This window comes from Poeciliopsis prolifica, unplaced genomic scaffold (genome assembly GCF_027474105.1).
Source record: "Poeciliopsis prolifica strain line A6 unplaced genomic scaffold, Auburn_PproV2 SCAFFOLD160, whole genome shotgun sequence".
NCBI classification, from domain to species: domain Eukaryota; kingdom Metazoa; phylum Chordata; class Actinopteri; order Cyprinodontiformes; family Poeciliidae; genus Poeciliopsis; species Poeciliopsis prolifica.
The window spans coordinates 145,136-167,500 of NW_026562535.1; the positions used below are offsets into that span (position 1 = coordinate 145,136).

At 50.3% G+C, this 22,365-nt stretch overlaps 3 protein-coding genes and 1 pseudogene across 3 annotated transcripts; 3 read left to right on the plus strand and 1 right to left on the minus strand.

Moving 5' to 3' along the window:
* The first annotated feature begins 982 nt into the window (after positions 1-982).
* On the plus strand, positions 983-8,546 carry LOC129356209 (YTH domain-containing protein 1-like). The gene is given in 18 exon segments (XM_055025806.1): positions 983-1,183; positions 3,732-3,833; positions 3,970-4,235; positions 4,304-4,679; positions 4,772-4,834; positions 4,912-5,010; positions 5,147-5,254; positions 5,419-5,536; positions 5,608-5,692; positions 5,763-5,917; positions 7,069-7,148; positions 7,243-7,279; positions 7,352-7,391; positions 7,473-7,535; positions 7,782-7,878; positions 7,881-7,969; positions 8,040-8,160; positions 8,163-8,546. Coding segments are annotated over 18 exon segments (1,986 nt in total). The 5' UTR covers positions 983-1,155; the 3' UTR covers positions 8,222-8,546.
* A 728-nt stretch (positions 8,547-9,274) lies between these two features.
* ufc1 (ubiquitin-fold modifier conjugating enzyme 1) lies at positions 9,275-10,047 on the plus strand. The gene has a single exon (XM_055025798.1). It carries the CDS (start codon positions 9,399-9,401, stop codon positions 9,909-9,911), a length of 513 nt encoding a protein of 170 aa, XP_054881773.1. The 5' UTR covers positions 9,275-9,398; the 3' UTR covers positions 9,912-10,047.
* A 407-nt stretch (positions 10,048-10,454) lies between these two features.
* LOC129356187 (ribitol-5-phosphate transferase FKTN-like) lies at positions 10,455-15,105 on the minus strand. Its single transcript, XM_055025788.1, is given in 12 exon segments — positions 10,455-10,727; positions 11,009-11,133; positions 11,212-11,345; positions 11,424-11,553; positions 11,618-11,739; positions 11,742-11,749; positions 11,826-11,956; positions 12,028-12,174; positions 12,251-12,372; positions 12,375-12,450; positions 12,518-12,577; positions 14,899-15,105. Coding segments are annotated over 12 exon segments (1,371 nt in total). The 5' UTR covers positions 15,001-15,105; the 3' UTR covers positions 10,455-10,513.
* A 1,442-nt stretch (positions 15,106-16,547) lies between these two features.
* The window catches only part of LOC129356199 (adenomatous polyposis coli protein-like), a 16,554-nt pseudogene continuing 10,736 nt past the window's right edge, over positions 16,548-22,365 (plus strand).

The following is a 22,365-nucleotide window of genomic DNA, read 5'->3' on the forward strand; positions in this document are numbered from 1 at the left end:
ACTTCGCCAGACGTTCCAGCAGACCCTCACAACACGTTTGGGCCTGCCAGGTCTGACCGGCATCCTCCTGTTCACCGACCACCAGGTAGTGGTCAGTGAACAGTGCCTTTGCACTGGGCGCAGTGCCATTGCATGGGGGTGCAGGAAGTGGTATGGATGAATGAAAAAACAAAACAGTGCCTGACTAAGCATAATGGATAGGTTTTTGACGGGGCTCCCTAAACGTTGAAACACTGGGTTGCTGTGTTACAACTGCAACCCAGATTTGAGAAGATCTGCAGCAACGAGCAGGCTCAGCCAGCCACTGAAAAGCTGGGAGGATTAAAGTTATTTTGCACAACAAACCTTTATTTTAATTTCTTTTCCTCTGAGGGAGATGTTCATGTGTTAACCCCATTTTGCACAGAAGCTTTTTTTTAATGTATTGATGATAGCAAAGTTGAATATTGTTCCAAATAAAAAGAAACATGTTTGAAATAACACTGACAGCAAAGAATACTCTTCTACAGTATAGAGCTAAAAGAAACTGTTGCACAAAAGTGTTTCACTGTAAAGATGGTTTGTAGTTTGTTTTGTTGATACCTGAAGTGTGAAATAAACTTCAATGGAGTTCGAAAACTAAATATATGTATAGGTTTATATAATTTGCATGCCCAGTTGATATTTTTTCTTTTTGGGGGGATTTCATTGTAATCCATAGGGGGCCCAGAAGGAAATCTTTGGGAACTACTGGATTAGCGCAACTGGTGGAGATGTTGTGTAATTAAAGGGAGCAGATTGTGAGAATAAAAACTAAAAGATGGATGCTAAAAATTAGCCGGTTATACATGGATTCTGAATATTAAATAATGCTTATTTGACATGTAAATACATGTTTAATTCGTAACTGGGCTGATAAAGAGAATAAAGTTTTTTTGTTAGCCTTGCTTGTCCTGATCCTCCTCACCTGTAGGTGGCGGTAATTCGCCACCTCGTTGTTTACGCCATTATCTCCACAACAAGAAGCAGCAGCACCAGCCGCAGACTCAGTTGGCCATTTGACTCCTCCAGATGGTCTAACTGGTCTTCTTGGTGGTTTTGTGTTATTTCCAGTAAAACCTGTCAGTCCATCTCAGTTTTCGGCCCTTGAGACAGGAGAACGTCACTGAGCGCGTCATGGCGGCCGACCGGCGCGAGGACAAAGGTAGGCCATTAGCTGTTAGCATTAGCATCACTGTGACGTATTTATTTATCTATCAAAATTGACCAAACACCCGCGAAATTCACAATATCTCTAACTGATATGTACAGCTGTCGGTGCACACAAGAGAATCACTGACCAGCAGCGGAGCTAAAGGTGCTAGCAGCTAATGGACGCTATTAGCATTAGCAACACGGCGGCGTCTTTGTTCCTGACGGCTTCAGTTCATCTGTAGAAAATGATCCGTTTCAAGAGGCGATTCTCTTTCTAAGGCGGTGTTTATCTAGCTTCTCCAGGCTGGGGATCACTTGACATGGACCACCTAACCCGACATTTCCCCGCGGTAACACAACTTAATATATAATGCAACTTGAAATAAAAATATTAGCTTCTAATGTTTAGAAACTAATATAAACGTGAAAACAACAATTCACGTGTTGTTGTTTTCTTTGTTCATCCTAGTGAGAAGAGTGGCGTTTGGTAAATGTGACTGGCCACCACAAAGCCATGCAGACGCCGAGTTGGGTATTTTGAGTCATTTCCAGTGGGCTCCACTGTGGGCCCCTGAGGGCCAGTGGCATCCTGCATGTTTTAGTCTCTCCCTGGTTTAATGCATCTGGATACATTGATTTGCTGAGAAGTTTGTTACTAAAACCAGGGAGAGAATAAAACATGCAGGATGCAACCGGGCCTCCAGGATGGACTCTGAAAGAATAGGTGATCAAATCGGTGATAATCAATACTTTCCCCAATATCAGCCAGAAGGCTCCGCTGTTTTAAGATTAGGGTTAGGGTTAGGGTCATTGACTCTTTGCTGAACGCTGTGGGTCAGTTTTTCATGAACTACTCAGATATTGTTTTCCTGCTGGACAAACTGAAGAACAACAGAGATAAACTTCATAAACGCAGCTGAGCTGCTGAGCAGCAGGACTTTCAACAAGGCTGTGAGTCTGTGCAGGACGGTGGTGGGGAAGACGGAGACCCGATGCACCCGCAGCTGCTGGAAGGCCTTTTCATTTTTCTAAGGACAAAACTTAAATATAAATGCCATGCAGTCTTATAAGTTAGGATGTGCATCCTGATGAGGCTTTCACAATAATAGTACATTTTGAAAATAATCAGGTTTTACCAGGTATAAAACATACAGAAAGATACAAATGTGCTAAAACATCAGTTGCCTCAGGAATCCTTCTGACGTCTCAGCTGGTTTCCTGAAACTTGAGCCTGGCTTTCTGCTTCGCTGCTCCCGTCGCCATGACGACAATCACTATATTCATTTTTTAGAGTTCAAAAAATGAACTTTTCAGTCATTTTATTTGATGGTTTAGATTTGCTCAGTGGTTGCCTACAGTTCAAAATAGTTACAAAATTCAGTAATATTTTCTGGAAGAATGATCACAGTAACAGTTTCCTTTTATTACAGGATCTTATGAAATGCTCAGAACTTTAGATCTCATAATAATCAAAATGATATTGAACGCATAATAACTGAGCCAAATGAATCCTTGTCAGTGAAAGTTTGTATTTTTATTGGTCACTCCACAGCTGAACTGCATAAAGTTGTTACACACCAGACCAGATATGATGCGTTCTTAAAATAGCTAACATATTTCTTTACTGTAAAATTAAACAATAGACAGGTTTTAATTTATCTTCATATGTTTTTCTGTCTCGGCTGTGATTCTGCAGGTCACATGAAAAGATGTTCAGTGGGATTTCTGGGGGCTGTTGTGGAGCAGAGGGATCATATGTTACTGTATTGGCCGGTTAGCTGCAGCAGCTAGTGACAGGAGCCTTCACTGTGCATTGAGTCACGTCCACAGAGCCAGACGACTCAGTGCAGGATGAGCAGGAAGCCAAAATTGGCCCCGTATTTATGATCCAATTTGTATTTAAAGACTCAAATTAAAGCAGAAATGCTTGGATGTGTAAAAGATGTCTGTATTCTCTCTGAATGCAGATCTATAAACAGTCTGGTTTCTCTGTTTTAACCAGCATCACATGCTAACATTATATGCATGAACCCAGAGAGCACAGATTACACCAGGAACATCAAACATTTGAGACAAAAAGTGCATAAAACCCCAGAACCTTCATTTTCATGTTTTGATCATTAATAAGTGATCACCTGAATGCCTGCTGTGATTGGTTCGCTAAGTTAAGCACCTGCTGCACTCTGTCACACAGCAAAGTGCAGAGGTGGTTCATGTTAACTGAAAGTCTTCATATCTTTGAAAACATTTTGCTGGCTGTGAAGCGTGGCCCTTATCACAGCAAAGTGTCTGTTCTCCAGATTCTTTGCTTGATTGGGTGATTTTCCAGACCTCTGATATTCCTGACTCAGCGCGGCGTCCAACCCGCCAGACACTGACAGCACTCGATATTTACGTCCAGATAGATGCAGGAATATGAAGGAGAAAAGGTTCAGGAATTATTGCTGGAGACATGTCCCTGTCTGGACATGTCCTCACCATCCCTGAGAAAGGCTTTGAGTCCAGTCTCTGTCTCTCTGCGTCTCTTGGACATCCTCAGTGTCTCGGTTCTGTTTCAGACGGGGAACTGAACGTTCTGGAGGATCTGCTGACCGAAGCGCCGGATCAGGATGACGAACTCTACAATCCGGAGACAGAGCGCGATGTCAGCGACAAGAAAGGTACAGAACCTGAACTGCCTGGACTGTGTTCTGGTTCTGGGATCGGTTCAATCTGACCTCACACGATGCCACTGTAAGCGACGATGTGGCACACAGCAGAGGCTATGATGTCATTAGCCGGTCTTCTCCCTCTCAGGAGTGAAGAGGAAGAGCGAGCGATCGGACAGCCAGGATGTGAAGAGGCTCCGCCCCTCGTCAGGCCACGCCTCCTCCAGGTCCTCTGGGAAGCGAGTGCTGAGCTCCAAGAAGGCGTCCAGCCCGCGCCGCCACGCCGCTGCCTACCATCACGAGTACTACGAGGACCGTAAAGGGCGGCGCGGGGCGCGAGAGGGCCCTCGGACTCGGGGCGCGGAGGACGGCCGACGCCGGGAATCGCAGCGTGGCGTGGAGGCTCTGAGCCGGGTAACGCCCCTCTCCCAGAGCGTGCCGCCTGCCGTTCACGCCGCAGCTCACTTCCTGTTTGTGTTTAGAAGCTGCGGCGCGATGAGAGGCCAGTGAGTCCCTCCCCTCATGGCGAAGACAACCAATCAGAGGAGGAGGTGGAGTACAGCTCAGAGCCAGCGTCGGGAAGCTCCTCCCCCGCCGGCTCGCACGGCGAAGACGAGGAGGAGGAAGAGGAGGAAGACAATCAGGAGGAAGAGGGGGAGGAGGGAATGGAGGAGGAAGAGGAGGAAGAGGAGGGAGAGAAGGAGGATGAAGATGAGGAGGATGAAGAATACGATGAGCGTCATGGCGACGGGAACGACTATGACACGCGCAGTGAGGCCGGCGACTCTCGCTCCGCCTCCTCCGTCAGTTTCTCCGACGGAGAGTCGGGACGCTCAGGCTCCGCCTCCGAAGCTTCAGGTAACAATGGCAGCGGCCGCCGTTCACTTCAGCAGCTGCAATCGATGCTGTGCTTTTATTCTGAAATCAGTGCTGTGCTTTTATTCTGAAAGGGTCGGAGAAGAAGCGAGAGAAGCTGTCGTCCTCGGTTCGAGCCGTTCGGAAAGGAATGGAGAGTAAGAAACTTCCCGACCCCGGCGGTACCGACCCGGCGGTTCCGATCCGCTGACTGAACGCGCCTCTGTCGTTGCAGATCCCACCAGCAAGCTGCGCTACATCCTGCGGGAAGCCCGCTTCTTCCTCATCAAGAGCAACAACCACGAGAACGTTTCCCTGGCCAAGGCGAAGGTCGGTCCACGGCGCCCTCTGCTGGCGGCGCCCTCTGCTGGCGGCGCCCTCTGCTGGCGGCGCCCTCTGCTGGCGGCGCTGAAGCTGCCGCGCACTAATGTTGCTTCCTGTGCTCTGTCTCCATGGTGACCTGCCTTCAGGCGTTTGGTCCACGCTTCCAGTCAACGAGAAGAAACTGAACGCCGCCTTCCAGTCGGCGCGCAGCGTCATCCTCGTCTTCTCCGTCAGGGAGAGCGGCAAGTTCCAAGGTACCTGCATCTGCTTCCCGATTCCTCCTCATCACTAAGACTTCCTGTTTACATGGCTCTGACTTCCTGTTTACATGGCTCTGACTTCCTGTTTACATGGCTCTGACTTCCTGTTTACATGGCTCTGACTTCCTGTTTAGGCTCTGACTTCCTGTTTTTTGCAGGTTTCGCTCGCCTGTCATCAGAGTCGCATCATGACGGTTCTCCGATCCACTGGGTTCTTCCTGCCGGGATGAACGCCAAGATGCTGGGCGGAGTCTTCAAGATCGACTGGCTCTGCAGGTCAGCTGCTTTCCAGAACCTGGACCGACCGCGTTCTGGTCGGACCCGGTTCTGACAGCCCTGTGTTGCAGGAGAGAGCTGCCCTTCATCAAGACGGCTCACCTGTTCAACCCCTGGAACGACAACAAACCCGTGAAGATCGGACGGGACGGCCAGGTGAGCGCCTCCGGTCCCGGTTCTGGTTCCGTCTCTGGTCCCGGTTCTCCAACCGTGCGCTCTGTTGCAGGAGATCCAGCCGAAGGTGGGCGCCCAGCTGTGCGCCCTGTTCCCACTGGACGAGAGCGTGGACGTGCACCACGTGGCGCGGCGCGTGCGTCAGAAGGGCCAGACGCCGTCAGAGCTGCGGCCACGCGGCCGCCCACCGCAGCGTGAGCCGGGAAGGTTAGCCAATCACCGAGCTCCTCCCCCCGCTTCCTGTTCTGCCGCCGCATCGTGGCACCACCTGCTGCGGACCATGGACACGGCGCTGCTTTGTTGTTGCGCCATTCTGGTTGAAGCTTTGAGTCAGGCAGGAAGTAGTTCCCCGGCGGCGTGATGAGGTCACCAGATTGAGGAGTTGATGTGTGATTGGAGCGCTGCCTGCTGCTGATGATGGCGGCGGCGGCGGCAGAGCGGCGCAAGATGGAATTTCTCTCATGATGAAATTTTGTCTTTGCAGGAAGTTGTTTGGCGGGTAGTCGGACTGTGGCTGACCTTTCAGAATAAAAGGACGATGGACTGATGGGGGGGAGGGGGGTGGAACTGTTTCTGGCTTTGAGCAGGTGGGCGGGGCTGGGCGGGGCTTCCTGGCTTTCTGTGAGGTAAATCACAGAAAAGAAGGACTTTTGGACTGACAGCAGGGCCCCCCCACCTGAAGGACAGTGTTGTCCCCCCTCCCCCCTGCTGGGGCAGACTGTGGGGGCAGGGGGGCCGATGGACTGATCTGGCGCCGGGGGAGGAGCCGACGGACGCCGGAACGCCCTGATTGGTTGCTTGTGTTCAGGACTGTTGGTATGGAGGGGGCGGGGCTCGGGCTCAATGGGGCGGGGCTTTCGGTGTTGCTTAACAGGACTGCACCATCATCATCACCATCACCCTTTCAAAATAAGAGGGTCTGTAATGGACGTGATGAGGAACTGTTTGTTAGTTGTCCCTAACGGCTCCAGCAGCGGTATGTCGCCCTCCAGAGGCTTCTTCTGTTTCCTTCCTGTGTGAGTGAGAGTGTGACTAGAGCCAGGGTCAGAACCAGAACCCACCCGACCCGCAGGACCGCCGCTGGGAGGACGTTAACCTGAGCGCAGGTCTGTGGACCGGGTAACTGTCGCCATGGTGACAGGATCAGAGCGGCAGCAGGTAACGTACCAGGGTTCAGCACCATGACGACGACAGCAGCAGCACCTGGCTGCTCTGACCCCGCCTCCCCGGTCAGGTGCCTGCAGACAACGCTCAGGGAATTCTGTACCTGCCTCGATGTGTGTGAGGCTGAGTGTGTGTGTGTGTGTGTGTGGTTTTGTCCGCGTGTGTGTGTCTTAATTGTGGACTTGTTCATGTAGGCGTCGACCTGAAGAGTATGACCTTCACGGCAGGAAGCGACCGCGAGCCGACGGCCCGCCTGACTTCAACCAGCGGCCAGGTGCAGATCACCTGTTCACCTGCCTGCTAGCATGCTAGTTTAGCTCTAATTAGCTCAGCCTCTTCACCTGTCATTAACTGTTACTCATCACCAGGGTTCATCCCGGACCTCCGGAGCCAGCCGGTGGACAGGTGAGACTCTCCTGGCGGTGGGCGGGGCCTCGGTTTCAGGTAGAAAATAAAACGTGATGTTTCTTCATGCAGGAGATTCTCCAGCGTTAGACGAGACGTCTTCCTGAACGGGGTGAGTTTGGGGGTGTGGCCTCTGCGGCGTGCTGTCGGCGCACTCACCTGTGTGACATCTACCTGTGTTCACCTGTTTCAGTCCTACGACTACATGAGGGACTACCACCACAACGTGGGGCCCCCGGCTCCCTGGCAGACTCTGGTATGGTTCTTGTTTCTGATTGGGTCAGTCATGCTAACTTGCTGAGCTACCTCACCGAGCAGGTGCACCTGGAGGCGGGGCCAGGGCCGTTCTCTGTTCGGATCCAAAGTTTTACTGCTTTAGACTTGACCAATCAGAGAGGAGTTAAACTAGAGCGTTCTGATTGGTTGTCATGAGGCGCCCACTGACGGAACCGGTTCTAAGCCCCACCCCCGACCCACTGATCCTTCCCGTTTGTGTGGACAGGCGGCGTACCCCGGCGTGGAGCAGCAGCCCCCCCACCACCCGCCCTACTACCACCACAGCCACCCCCCGCCGCCCCCCCACCAGGCCTTCCACCACCACCCCCCTCCCTGCCGCCACACGAGGCTCCGCCCCCTCGCTTCAGAGACAAGCAGCGCGTGCCGCAGCATCGCGCCTTCGCGTCCAGCCCGGTGAGTTCTGATCTGGTTCTAAAGTGACTGGAAACCTTCTGGGTCTGACTTCCTGTTTCCTGTCCTGCAGCACGACTACGACATGCGAGTGGACGACTTCCTGCGGCGTACGCAAGCAGTGGTGAGCAGCCGGCGTGAGCGTGAGCGACAGCGAGAGCGCGGCGGGCCGCGGCGAGACCGCGAGCGAGAGCGGCGAGGGACAGAGACAGGGAGAGAGAGAGGGACAAGGAGAGGGGACGGTACCGCAGGTGATCTCACGGAACTGACCGCTCTTATTTTGACAGTCTGACTTCCCCTTCATTTTCAAATTATGTATAAATAGCTGCAGGATGACATCATCAGTGTTTGTGTCAGTTTCTTCAATAAAGTTTCTTTGGTCAAACTTTTAATTTGATACAAACTTTTTATGGTGACTTCATTTCCCAGAATGCTCTGTCAGTCTGCAGCCTGGGTGCCAACAGTAGGCCGTGGCTTTCCAAGGGTCACATGACACAAACGATAGTGATTTTATTGTGAAAGGTTGGATGTTTCCTGTTGGATCCTTCATATTAAAAGTTTTTTAATGTTCCGCTTGAAACCTGCCTATTTTGTCACTTCCTGTTTGATTTCCTGCTGTCTGATTGGTTGTTGTCCTGCTGATTGGCTCAGAGGGGGCGGAGCCTGAGACTCCTTCCTGCTAAATGATGTTGATGATCCGGATCACAACCACCTCAGCGGATCTCAGTCCAGAACTGTAGACCCAGCAGAATCAGAACATCCGACCCACATTAAGTGGGAACTCAGAACCTTGAAAAGAGTCCAAATGCAAGTTTCAAATGAGAAAGCACTTCGACCCAGTTCTTTTGGACCCGGTTCAGCAACCAGACCTACTGGGGCATGTGACCTAATATAGATAACTCAGAACCGACAGCTTGGACCCGGTTCTTTATTATTGAAGAAATCTGAAAACCATCTAAAACTTCTGGGAGTATGAATACCTTTGGGCTTTGTAAGAAAAGCTGGACCGGGTCAGAGGTCCAGAACCTCGTCAGAGGTCCAGAACCTCGTCAGAGGTCCAGAACCTCAGTGGTTCTGAAAGGTAGAAAGGTCGTGTTTGGCCCTACTGGAACTGGATGACGGGGTTTGGTCGGTTCCGCTCCTTTCAAACAGAATCAGAACCTGGTTCTGTTCGGTTTGAAACCCACCTCCGACTGCAGGTTCTTCATGTTGACCATTTGAACGAGTTAGTGACGTCATCGCGGCTCGGTTCGCAGCTCTGAGGTTCTGATCCGGTTAGCATCATTCAGAACCCGCCGGGGCTTTTGCTTTGAAGGGACCGGAAAGGGCTCCGAAGGTTACAGCAGCTTCCGGTTTCTCTGGAGCCGCAGCTCCACGTCAGGGAGAAGTAGAGCCGACACAAACCCACCGAACCGAACCGAACCGTGGCACCATGGCGGACGAGGCCACGCGCAGAGCCGTGTCGCAAATCCCGCTCCTGAAGACGCACGCGGGCCCGCGGGAGCGCGCACTGTGGCCGCAGCGGCTGAAGGAGGAGTACCAGGCTCTGATCCGGTTCGTGGAACAGAACAAGGCCGCCGACAACGACTGGTTCCGGCTGGAGTCCAACCCGGACGGCACGCGCTGGACCGGGACTTGCTGGTTCGTCCACGAGCTGCTGCGCTACGAGTTTCGCGTGGAGTTCGACATCCCGGTGACGTACCCGGAAACAGCGCCGGAAGTAGCGGTTCCGGAGCTGGACGGGAAGACCGCCAAGATGTTCCGAGGCGGGAAGATCTGCCTGACCGAACACTTCGCCCCGCTGTGGGCGCGCAACGTGCCGCGCTTCGGGCTCGCGCACCTCATGGCGCTCGGGCTCGCGCCTTGGCTGGCCGTGGAAATCCCGGACCTCATCAGCAAAGGTCACGTGGTCCACAAGGAGAGGCCGCGTGACGTGGCTGAGTGACGTCAGAGGGGTGGCATATGAACAGGGTTCCGGTTCTGGAACTGTCAGCTGGAACCAAAGTTCCACAGAAATAACACTTCCGGTTCTGCTGTGACATTGTAATTGTTCAGAAAATAAAGTTCCGGTTTCGAGTGTCTGTCTGGTTCTGTTACTGCACACCGGGTCATGCAGGATCCTCAGATGGTTCTGGAGTTCTTTAATCTGTTCAGTTTCTGGTTAACAGAACCAGCACCACTCTAGGAACCGGGCCTGGTTCTGGATCTGCAGGTTTTTTTCTCGGTCAGGTTCTGAGTCCTGGTTCAGAGCGAAACTGAACCTGGATCTTGAAATCACACGGTTCTGGTTTTTTCACACAGAAGTAGCAGTGTAGCGGGTTAGGGTTCTGTTGAAGGTCCAGAACTTTCTGATTGGTTCTGAAATCAATGGGATCTGGAAAAGGAACCCATAAGGTTCTGAGAACTGGGCCCAACCCGCCTTAGCATGAACGGAGGTTCCTGATTGGTGGAACCCGACTGTGGTAATAATAATGAGCAGCAGGAGGCGCTGGTTCCCCAACAGTTTTATTTAACCTGTTTGACAGACAGGATGTAAACAGCAGCTGCTCAATACACCTGGATAAGCCCCGCCCACTCCGCTACAGGCCACACCCCATTTTCTATCACGTTGCTAGGCGATGACTTCCAGTCCCAGCTCTTCACGGGGACGCTCCAGGTGGCGCCATAGTTCGCCATCACGTAGTCCAGTGTTTCACATGGAACACGAACTTTGACCTCTAGAAGCTCCGCCCAGCACAGGGAGAATGAAGGGAAGAGGTACCTAGAGAAGAAGAAGAAATATGAACTTCTGCTGACTTGAGAACCAGAACCAGAGGCTTTTAAGGTTCTGGATCGGGCTGGTTCTGTTAGAGCAGGGGTGTCGAGCTCCAGTCCTGTAGGGCCGCTGGCCTTCCTGCAGGTTCTAACGAGCCACAGGTACGAAACACAGGAATGAAACGGCCTCGTGACCTCGCCGTCTGCAGGGCAGCCAGCGGCTCCAGGACTGAACTTTAACCCCTGTGTTAGATGGACATGGAGACAAACAGGAAGTAGAACTCTTACTTGAACTTCCTGCCGCTCTTCGCCTGCGTTCCTCCGTTCCACACGACGTCTCCGTCTCTGTAGAAGAAGAAGATGTCCAGTTTGACGTCTTCGCCCAGGAAGGACAGCTCCAGACTGTCCTCCACCTGCTCTTCAAAATAAAAGCAGACCACCCTTCAGTCTAAACCCAACCGACCGGGTCCGACTGAGAACAGAACCAGGACCTTTCCAAACTGGTGTTTGAGCGACATCCCGGCATCGCGGAACGCCGCCGTGATTTGGGGCCGGAAGTCAGAGATGAAGATCCCGATATCGACGTCCCGGCTGTAGGAGATGACGCCGCACTGCCGGAACCACCCTGCAGGGGGCAGCAGAGCCAGAGGAAAGGTGATGCGGCCGGCCCAGTGGTTCTGGTGGGGGCGGGAACCGAAGTTACCTAGACAGGTGCCGCTGCTGATCCAGAACGGGACGTCCAGCCGGTCCAGGGTCTGCGCCGCAAGCCTCAGCAGCGCCTTCGCTTTCCTCCGGAACTCCACCGCCGCCGCGGACGAGTCGTCTGGGTAGAGCTGCGCACAGAGAGATAGAGAGAGAGATCAGATGACTCCGCACCTGGCTCACCTCAGAACCCACCTGCAGGAAGCTGTGGGCGTCATGGTAACGGCACTCCAGGAACCGGGCCTCCTGCCGCTGCGCCAGGAAGCGGGAAATGTTGCGCGGGACGCGAACGTCCAGGCCGTCCACGACCGTCAGCACAGTTCCGGCCTGCAGGGGCGACACAGAAGTGATGTCACATCCAGGTGACGTCACAGTAACATGACCCCCACCTGAAGGCGCTGACCTATCGTAGGCCCCGGCATGGCGCCCATAGTCCAGCAGCCTGAAGGGGGCAAAGGTCGGGTCCGCGGTAGCCTTGAGGCGCAGGGCGCCGTGCCACAAGTAGCCCCCGCTGCGCTCGTACAGCAGCACCACCTGCAGACAAGGACAGCTACTGCAGCAGCCCGACACCGTCCAGAACCAGAACCGGCAGCACCTGAACCCACATGTATAATGTAACCGTGGAGACGGAACAGGAAGTGCAGCGGGATCTCTTCTCCTGACAGGGTGTCCAGGCTGGCCAGTCGGGGGTCGCGACCTCTCACCTCCAGCAGCTGGAAGCCCTTCTGCTCAGCAGCCAATAGGAAGCCAGGCTGCACAGAGACGGAGGCGTCAACAGGAAGCTGTGTTCTCCGTCAGGAAGCCGGAGCCTGAAGGCGGCGCACTCACGCTGAGCTGCCATTGGCTAGCCGACAAAGCGAAGGACGTGATTGGCCGGCCGGTGCACAGGAAGCTGCAGTGAGGCTCACGCATCCCCAGGTCCTGCTGCCGCAAAGCATCCTGGGAGAGAGAGCGAGCGCGGCGCTGTCGGCCAGGAACAGCGGCATCCGGAAGAACTGGGCCAGCGCCAAGAACTTCTTCAGGTTCTGCTGCAGATAGAGAAACCGGGTCAGGGTCTGGTGGAGCCGGACCGGGTCGGCGCCGTTTCTGACTCACCCATTGGACCTGGCTGGACATCACATGACCTGCGGGGTCCAGCAGGTGGAGGCCCCGTTCCTGCAGAACACACAGAACCGTTAGTCCGGGTCCAGTTGATGATCAGACCAGGTCTCTCTGAACTGAACCCGTCTGAGGGTCCAGAACTCTCACTCCACTGGCAAAGGTCCGACTATGGTTCTGCACCAGAACCAGGACTGACTCAGTTACAGAGCTAGGACTTCCTGCTGCCAACCCGTTTGGGTCCGCGTTCAGTCCTGTAACCGGGTCAGAACTTTGGGTTGTTCACTTGTTAAATAAAAGGGTTCAATTAAAATGATCTGGGCTTTGACTACGCCATCCCAGGATTCCTAAGCCTGTCCTTTTGGTTCTGCTGGTACCTTTTGGGTCGGATTTTCAGGTTGGTTCTCAATCTGCCTCTGGTCCGCGGGCACCCCCTAGTGGTCAGCGAGGTACTGCAGGTAAACAACTGTTTATTTGGTGTGGCGACAGCGAGGCGCAGCATCTTAAATCAAATGATTTATGTCTGTCGACTGGTGCGAAAAAAAAAGTTACAAATAAACCTAAAATGTTAGAGCATCAGCAGTGAAGCCAGAGACGGTTTTGATTTCCATCAGTGGTTCGGACTGTTCATGCTTTTATTGTGGCAGTCTCATTTACTAACAGCGCCACCTTCACATGAGGAGGAACAAAGACAGCGAGTCGGTTTTGTTCAACTAAACATCAATTTGATAAATCAGCTCTGATATATATAAACTAAATATTTTATACCCGTTATAATCTGAAAATCTACAGATTATTTTGTCTCTGAAAACTTCTTCTGTATTTCACTGGCAGCAGCTTGAGTTTTTCCTTCCACACAATTACTAAGGGTTTATTCACAGCAGATGTCCGGTGGACTCGGTTCTATTAGGGACTAAAGTTGTTACCTTTTCAGAACTGTAGTTCGCATTCACACTGCACTAAAACTAAGTGAAAAGCTGTTCCCCCCGTCGCCTGTGGAGGCGCTGCACCTACAACTACTGAAGGAATCGACTCCAACCCTCTGAAGAAGACCAGCCACTTTCTTCTTCACAAAAAGGAAACGGAGCGGTGTCAGATTTTAGGATTTCTTCATTGATCTACATTATTAGTTTGTTGATGGAGCAAACTAAACCATCTGGAGCAGGAATCACAGAACGATGGCAGCGCCTTATTTCTGATAGATATAAACAGTTTATAGATATAAATCTGTAAACAGTTTATAGATATAAATCTGTAAACAGTTTATAGATATAAATCTGTAAACAGTTTATAGATATAAATCTGTAAACAGTTTAGATATAAATCTGTAAACAGTTTATAGATATAAATCTGTAAACAGTTTATAGATATAAATCTGTAAACAGTTTATAGATATAAATCTGTAAACAGTTTATAGATATAAATCTGTAAACAGTTTATAGATATAAATCTGTAAACAGTTTATAGATATAAATCTGTAAACAGTTTATAGATATAAATCTGTAAACAGTTTATAGATATAAATCTGTAAACAGTTTATAGATATAAATCTGTAAACAGTTTATAGATATAAATCTGTAAACAGTTTTATAGATATAAATCTGTAAACAGTTTTATAGATATAAATCTGTAAACAGTTTATAGATATAAATCTAATATAAATCCGGTCTGGTTTCTGTCAAGATGCAGGAACTAAGCAAATTGCTCCATCCTGTTTGATGATGATGATCAAACATTCAGGTAATTAGTTCCGTTTTTATTAAAGGGTTAAAAATGACAGCGGCTGCAGAGCGCCATGGCAACGGGACAATAAGCTGATCAATGTAAAACAACTTCAGATCATTTATATTTTGCTTTTCCTTGCTTGGTGTCGGCACGCAAACCCGTCGATATGACAACTGAGAGCAATATATTACCCAGAATGCCCTGCACCGTCGCTAACTTCCTGCTGCTGAAGCGTCTCTGGTCAGTTGCATTCAGACCGCTTTAGAGTCCACTAGAACCGGACCGAGACAGTTCGGTTTTGAGTCAATCCAAACTTGCATCCAGGGCTTCCGAGACAAACGGACCGGAGTCTGATTCTGGTCCTGGTTGGTCTGAACGCATCAGCTGCAAAATATCATCTCAGCCAACAGCGCCCCCTGTGGGCCAGCGAGTTGAGGAGGAGTTCATGCCTCCACCTCTACCGTGCAGGAACCAACAGAACTGTTCTGATCGGTCCAAATTCCTCAAACAGAAGAGGGGGTGAGGCTGAGGATCTGGACCGGAACCAGAACCAACCGGAACCAGCTGTTCTGCATCAGGTGACCCATTCAGGCTGAACACGGACTCTCTTTAACACAGCACATCTTACCTGAGCGGGGAGTCCCGCCCCTCACCTTGCTGACGTAGTTCCGGTAATAGTAGAGCTGCAGCAGCAGGAAGGTGCAGCTGCAGGCGAGCAGCAGCACAAACACGAAGGTTCGGTTCACACGAGGCATCCGGGACCGAGCCGTTCATGACGTCACTACCGAGCTGACCTAACGCGGCGACGGCTGGAAACAGTCCGGCGCCATCTTTAATGTTCAGCCGAGAAGAAGCTGCTCATTTCCTGCCAGCCCCTTCACAGTAAAAGTCCCGCCTTCCTGTTTGAAAGAGTGACTTCATGCATGAAATGACTGAATTCTGCTGAGCTGGACCCAGCCGATCAGAACCGACTCTGGTTCTGATCCAACACGCAAAGGAACGGCTGGTGGGTTATAAATACATCATTCATTTCAGTAACAGAGAAATTGTCTCAAAATACCTGAGGAGGAGTTATGGATCTATAATCCATAAGCATCTTTGGATGGTTTTATCTGTTTGATTAATGAAACGCAGAAAGAAAATGACTGTGCATCTCAGTTTGTTTTGTAAATATGTGGTCATCTACACAAATATGACGAAATGACAAATTAAAATTTCACACAATTTCTACAGATGTTACATTTCTACACACAGATTTTAACTTCACCCTCATAAATCTGATAATTAGGAATCCAACCTACAAACATTAGATAAGTAGACCAAACAGATCCGCTTACAGTGCAGAAAGATTTTTGAGATTTATTTCAGCTTCCAACAAACTCCAAGCAAAACTCAGATGTGCAGCTTTCCACCAACGCATTGATGCACAAATAAAAGGCATAGAAGAAGATTTGAATTTGTAAATAACTACAACATTTGTAGAAATTGTAAATGTGTGTGTACTTTTATTTTTCTTCATATTTGTGCATTTGACCACATATTTACAAGTGAACTGAGTTACAACCATCCAAAGTTACTAATGAATGACAAATCCAGTTTGACACACACAGGTATTTTGAGACAATTTTCACTCTGTATGATTATGTTATTTTATCAATAAAGGTCCAGTTTTGATTTATTTCACCTATAATTTCATTTTTAGTAAAATGTATTTCCACACCAAACAAGTTGACAGAGACTAGAGTCATCCAGGCAACAAGCAGCTGGCCCGGTTCTGGTCCAAACTGCAGCAGGATCATAAGAAAAAGTTCTGGAAGGAACCAGAAAGAATCTATTTACCGTAATAAGTCAGAACCACGACTGATTTCTAAATGACAGCAGCAGATGGAACCTGAGAGCAGAAGGTGATGTAGGGTCAGAGGTCATCTAGGTCATCTCATCAGCAAGAGGTCGGGGTCACATTTATTAATGAACAGGGTTTATTTCTGGAAGAGAACCTGAGTCTGTGTGGGGAAGGAGACCAGATTATAATCTGCTCATGAAAATGCTCAGAATATTAATCTGAGCATTTTCTCTGCTCCCGGTCAGAACCAGGTCCAAATCATCACAGAAGGGTCAGCAACACACTGTCTCACACGCGCACGCACACACACACACACACACACATAAATTCACATCTACACACACATGCACACACACAAGCAGACGCACACATATGCACACACACGCACGCACACAGTAGCTGTGCGGACCGGCAGGACGCAGCCGGTCCTCACAGCGATAGTAACCCTCTTCCCTCTCACACACAGAAACAAGATGGCGGAGCACAGCAGCCGCTGCGGCTCCTCAACCAGGCGGGTTCAGTAGAACTTTTCGGGACTTTGTTGAACCCCATTTATCCCGTCCGAACCGGATTCATGAGCTCCCCGAACCGGCTCTGACGGCCCGTTCCCCGGCTGGTTGCGTCTGCCCGCCGCCTGAAGCCCGGGTCACCGAGAAGGTAGGAGCTGTTAGCCTAGCTGCTAGCTGGCCTCTTGTTTTGGTTCCGGACCGGCGTTTGGACCGAAGCGAGAACGGTTCGGGACAGGTCCCGGTCCACCAGGACCCGCTGACAGGATCCGGAGTTTTCTGCAAATAGAGGAGGCGGATTTTGGTTGTGGGAAAAACCTGGAATGAGTCGCTGCGGAGTTAGCAGGAGCTAAAGCTACACAGTAGTACTGCTGGAGTACTGCAGTAATACTACTGTGTAGACCCTTGACTGTAGTACTACTACAGTACTGTTATATATTTAGCTGCTGTAGTTTTTATGTCTTTTGAAAACTTCAGTGTTAAATAAAACCTGCAAATAAATAAAAGTGAATTTCAAAAGATTATTAGAGCTTTTCCCCAAAAATATTTTATGTTCAACTAAATGTTTTTATGAGATCCCTGATTACAGACTCTTGACCTCTGACCTTCTGATTAAGGTCAGATAATAAACTCAAAAACTAAAAATTAGGGAATGCTTTACTAGTACTGTGGTCCTATTGTATCAAATCCAAATTTTATATCTCATTTCTTCTCAAAGGTTCAAAGGGAAAATGAGAAGAAATGATTTAAATCTTCCTCCAAAAGCTTCCAAACCTTTTCAGGTGTTTAATGCAGGGGCGTCACCATCCAGTCCTGGAGGGCCGGTGCCCTGCAAGCTTTAGATGAGCCTCTGCTGCAGCACCTGAATAGAATAATAGGTGATGAAGGCTCTGCAGAACAAGGAGGAGGAAATGAAGCCATTTCATTCCTGTGTTTTGAATGTCCTGCAGCATTCCCTACTGCAGGACAGCGTCCCTAAGGACTGGAGTTTGACAGCCCTGGTCTAATGAATCCTCAGATTGGATTTGCTGTTGATGATAATATTTGTTTATTTTGTGGCGGTGATATTGAACATCTTCTCTATGCATGTGTGTTATGATGTTCACTACTGGCTTTTCCCTAAAATTCCAAACTTACTTGAATTTTCTAAGATACATTATTATTGGGAGAAAAGAAAATTAATGTGAAAAGTAACTAAATGTAATAATTATCCTGGGCAAGTTTTTCATTCATAAATGTCGTTTTCTTAAAGCCAGACCATCTTCCCCACTTTTCACAAGGAACTCTGCAGCCTTTTCTTATTTCTAAAATTCATGGCCAAACAACCAGATGCAGAACTGAATAAAATAATAAACAATTTGAAACTGCTGGAAACCCTGATGGCCTGTTTTGTTCTGTTCTTTCTGTCCGTATGGAAGCAGACTGGGTCGGCTTCTTCTGATGCCAATACCATGTTTGTTGTACATGATGGAAATAAAAAAATACAAATAAAAGTGCAGCTGCTGTAGGAAGGAGCTTCCGGTGGATGTGGAGGCTTTTATTTTGTAGTAGTTGGACAGGAAGCGGTTGGGAATCGAATCGGGACCATTCAATGGGCCGTCTGACGACAGTTTAGTCTGATTTAAAAAGAAATATTCAATATGCCGAGAAACGCTGTTACCATGAAACACATTTACATCCCAGATCAGCAGGAAAATAATTCAGCATGAATCCGACATATTTGTCATTTGCAACATGGCTGACCATTGGGAGTTTTCATTGGGCCATGCAAACTCCGCCCTCCCCTCAGTAGCCCCGCCCAGCTCAGGTCCATAGCTCTGGGCTGTTCCAGGGTTAGGCCTGTCACAATAAATCAATAAATCAATTAATCGCATGAAAAATGAAAATGATCATTTAAATTGATGGGCTTTATGGTTTCTTCCTGCCTCTTTCTGTTGATGACACCCGGTGACCCTGGGTGAGGTTGAAGTGAAGGTCGTCGGATTTGCCCGTCTATCTGAATCGAATGATTATTTCGATAGATATATATCATACAGACTGAAGTGAAGTTTTTATTTCCATTTGATTTTATGTTGTTTAGTTTTTATTCATGAAGATGGAGACTGAGAGTCCATATTATTTTGGTTTTTGGTTGATTTGTTTATTTTATTTACCAGTTCCAGTGTTTAGTGTTCCTTTCAAAATAAAGTATCTAGTTTTTTAGGATGTGTTTACATTGTTATGTCATTACCATTACATCAGTTTAAAATGGACTTCAAACAATATTATCGTTTATCGCAATAATTTTTGAGACAATTAATCGCTCAGGCCTGAGTTGATGGTTTTGAATCGGAACATGGGTCGGTTCTGTTCCGGTTCCGTTGGGTTGACCAGTCAGCAGTGTGTTGTTCATTTGTGTTGTGTAGAAATGATAAAGTCAGAACCGGGTTCCTGATGGAAACGCTGAGAGGATTCAATCATTAATTAATAATCTGTGTAGTCGCTCATCAGAACCGGTCCGCTCGGACTACTGAGCATGCTCAGCTGGACGGCCCACGGATGACACTACTGGCTGGAGGTCAGAGGTCACCAGACATGATGTCAGCTGGTTCTGGACTGGTTCTGCTGGTTCTGGTTCTGCTGGTTCTGGTTCTTGTGGTTCTGGTTCAGCTGGTTCTGGACTGGTTCTGGTTCTGCTGGTTCTGGTTCTTGTGGTTCTGGTTCAGCTGGTTCTGGTTCTGAACTGGTTCTGGACTGGTTCTGGTTCTGCTCGTTCTGGTTCTTGTGGTTCTGGTTCTGAACTGGTTTAGCTGGTTCTGAACTGGTTCTGGACTGGTTCTGGTTCTGCTCGTTCTGGTTCTTGTGGTTCTGGTTCAGCTGGTTCTGGTCCTGCTGGTTCTGGACTGGTTCTGGTTCTGGTCCGGTGTATGTAACCCAGTCAGTCAGCCTGCAGTGCTGCAGCAGAGCATGCTGGGAGGAGGGGGTGCTGTGCTCCCCCTCCCTCTCTGCCTCTGGGAGGCCGGCTCCTGATTGGCTGCCGGCCGATCAGCTGACCCGCTCCAGTCGGAGACGGAGGCTGATGGAGGCGACAGCGATGGGGTGAGCTGCCATTTTCTCTTTCTTTATCCTCCGTCCTGCATCCCTCCATCTGCCGGGGGTGTCCATTGTTCTCCGGGGTGAGGGGGGTCTAATTCATTCATTCATTCATTCATTCATTCATTCATTGATGCTCCCTGATGGAGGAGGAGGGGGGGTTAGATGGTGGAGAGAGGAAAATGGCCGCCTGCTGGGGGGTAGAGAATCAGCTGCTATTGATCGGAGCCGTGACATCATCAGTATTGATCCGGTGATAGGCTCTGATGTCAGTGTGCAGGAACCAGAACCATCCAGAACTTTGCTGCAGTATCTGGTCCTGACCCAGATCCATGCAGAGGATGCATGAACTAACCGGTTCTGGTTAGCAAATCCTTCAAAATGAAAGACTGTTTAGTAGAACTGATGTCTACCAGCTGTGGGTTGACCTTTGACCTGTGCGGCTTAGGTCTGAGGCAGAGCGTCCATCATGGCGGCGGCGTCCTACGACCAGCTGCTGAGGCAGGTGGAGGTGCTGAAGATGGAGAACTCCAACCTGAGACAGGAGCTGCAGGACAACTCCAACCACCTGACCAAGCTGGAGACGGAGGCGTCCAACATGAAGGTAGGAGGAGGAGGCGGGGTCTCTCTCGCTCGCCCTCTCTCTCTCGCTCGCCCCAGGATAGTCCAATCACGCGCTGCGCTATTAGAAAGAGCTTTTTGTTCAGAGTGGGATGTCTCTTTCTATGTGGATCTTTGGAAGGAACCAGAAAATCAGTCAGAGTGAGCGCTCTGTCTGCATCTCTTCTTTTCCTTGGTGTGTCCCTCTGGGTCTGGTTCCTGGTTCTGATCCAGTTCTGGTCTCTGGCTCATTGTTGTTTTGTCCTTCCTGTCTATGGGAACTCTGACTTCCTGTTTCCTGTTTGCTGCTCTGTGTTAAGGTGTGTGTTATTGTCCCAGTGTGTGTGTGATGGTTCTGTCTGAGCGCTGCTGGCTGATCGTGGTTAGCCCCGCCTCCTGCCTCGGCCCCACTTCCTGTCACTTCCTGTCTGGGATTCCCAGCCAGTCACGGAGCGCTGCTCTTTGTGTCCAACAGGAAGTGCTGAAGCAGCTGCAGGGCACCATAGAAGAAGAGTCTGGGGAGGCGTCCGGCTCCCAGCTGGAGCTCATAGAGCGACTGAAAGGTGAGGAGAACCGGGTCGGCCTGCCGCGGGCCTGGTTCTGGTTCGGACAGCTCCCTCACCGGGCTCTTCTTGCAGAGATGAGTTTAGACCCATCCGGCTTCAGGACCAGAACCAGGGCTCCTCCACCTGCTTCGTCGTCCTCCAGCTCTGCCTCCTCTTCCTCTGGAACGATGGCGGGAGCCGCCGGGGCCCAGGGGCCGAACCCGGCCGCCTTCCCCAGGAGAGGAGCTGCGACTGCGGGGAGAGACGGCCACGACCGCTGCCTGGAGGAGCTGGAGAAGGAGAAGTACTGACTCCTACACTACTGTGTTTACAGAAGGCTCCTGTTAACAGATGAACTGAATTGTAACCCTGAATCAAACCAATTCTTCTAGATATTAGATCATGAAAAAATCAGTTAGAACTTGTTGAGAGCTTTCTGTTTTAGCGGGGCAGCTTTTATAGTCATTACGGTAGTGGCAAAAGAAACCAGCAGTGCATGTTCGGTCGTACCAGGTAATGCGCTCAAACCGGCTCCAACCAGCCGCTAAACTTTGTAACAAGCCGTTAACTAGAAAACACACGAGAAGAGGAGACGAAGAACCGAAAGCTGAGGCGGAGAAACGGGCAGAGAAGTCCAGCCGGGTGAGACCCAAGCAGGACAGAAAACTGACATGGAGGGGTTAAACCTACACAAGTAGAAACTGAACAAATATGGCGGCGCCTGACAAAGAACCATGGAGAACAGAGTATTTAATCCGGATGAACACAGACCGAGCCCATCTGATCAGAACCTGAGGCAAAGCAAACGGACCCACAGAAACCAGCGCTAAGGCCAGACCATCACCAGTCAGTACCGAGGGTTCTGGGTCAGAGCAGAGGGTTCTGGGTCAGTACCGACGGTTCTGGGTCAGCGCAGAGGGTTCTGGGTCAGTACCGACGGTTCTGGGTCAGCGCAGAGGGTTCTGGGTCAGCGCAGAGGGTTCTGGGTCAGTACCGAGGGTTCTGGGTCAGTACCGAGTGTTCTGTGTCAGCGCAGAGGGTTCTGGGTCAGTACCGAGTGTTCTGGGTCAGCGCAGAGGGTTCTGGGTCAGTACCGAGGGTTCTGGGTCAGCGCAGAGGGTTCTGGGTCAGCGCAGAGGGTTCTGGGTCAGCGCAGAGGGATCTGGGTCAGCGCAGAGGTTCTGGGTCAGTACCGAGGGTTCTGGTCAGAGCAGAGGGTTCTGGTCAGCAGAGGGTTCTGGGTCAGCGCGAGGGTTCTGGGTCAGCACCGACGGTTTTGGGTCAGTACCGAGGGTTCTGGGTCAGTACCGAGGGTTCTGGGTCAGTACCGAGGGTTTTGGGTCAGTACCGAGGGTTCTGGGTCAGCGCAGAGGGTTCTGGGTCAGCGCAGAGGGATCTGGGTCAGTACCGAGGGTTCTGGGTCAGCGCAGAGGGTTCTGGGTCAGCGCAGAGGGTTCTGGGTCAGTACCGAGGGTTCTGGGTCAGCACAGAGGGATCTGGGTCAGCACAGAGGGTTCTGGGTCAGTACCGAGGGTTCTGGGTCAGCACCGAGGG

Coding starts and splice junctions, on each gene's coding strand:
- ufc1 (XM_055025798.1), top strand. CDS start 9,399: ATGGCGGACGAGGCCACGCGCAGAGCCGTGTCGCAAATCCCGCTCCTG.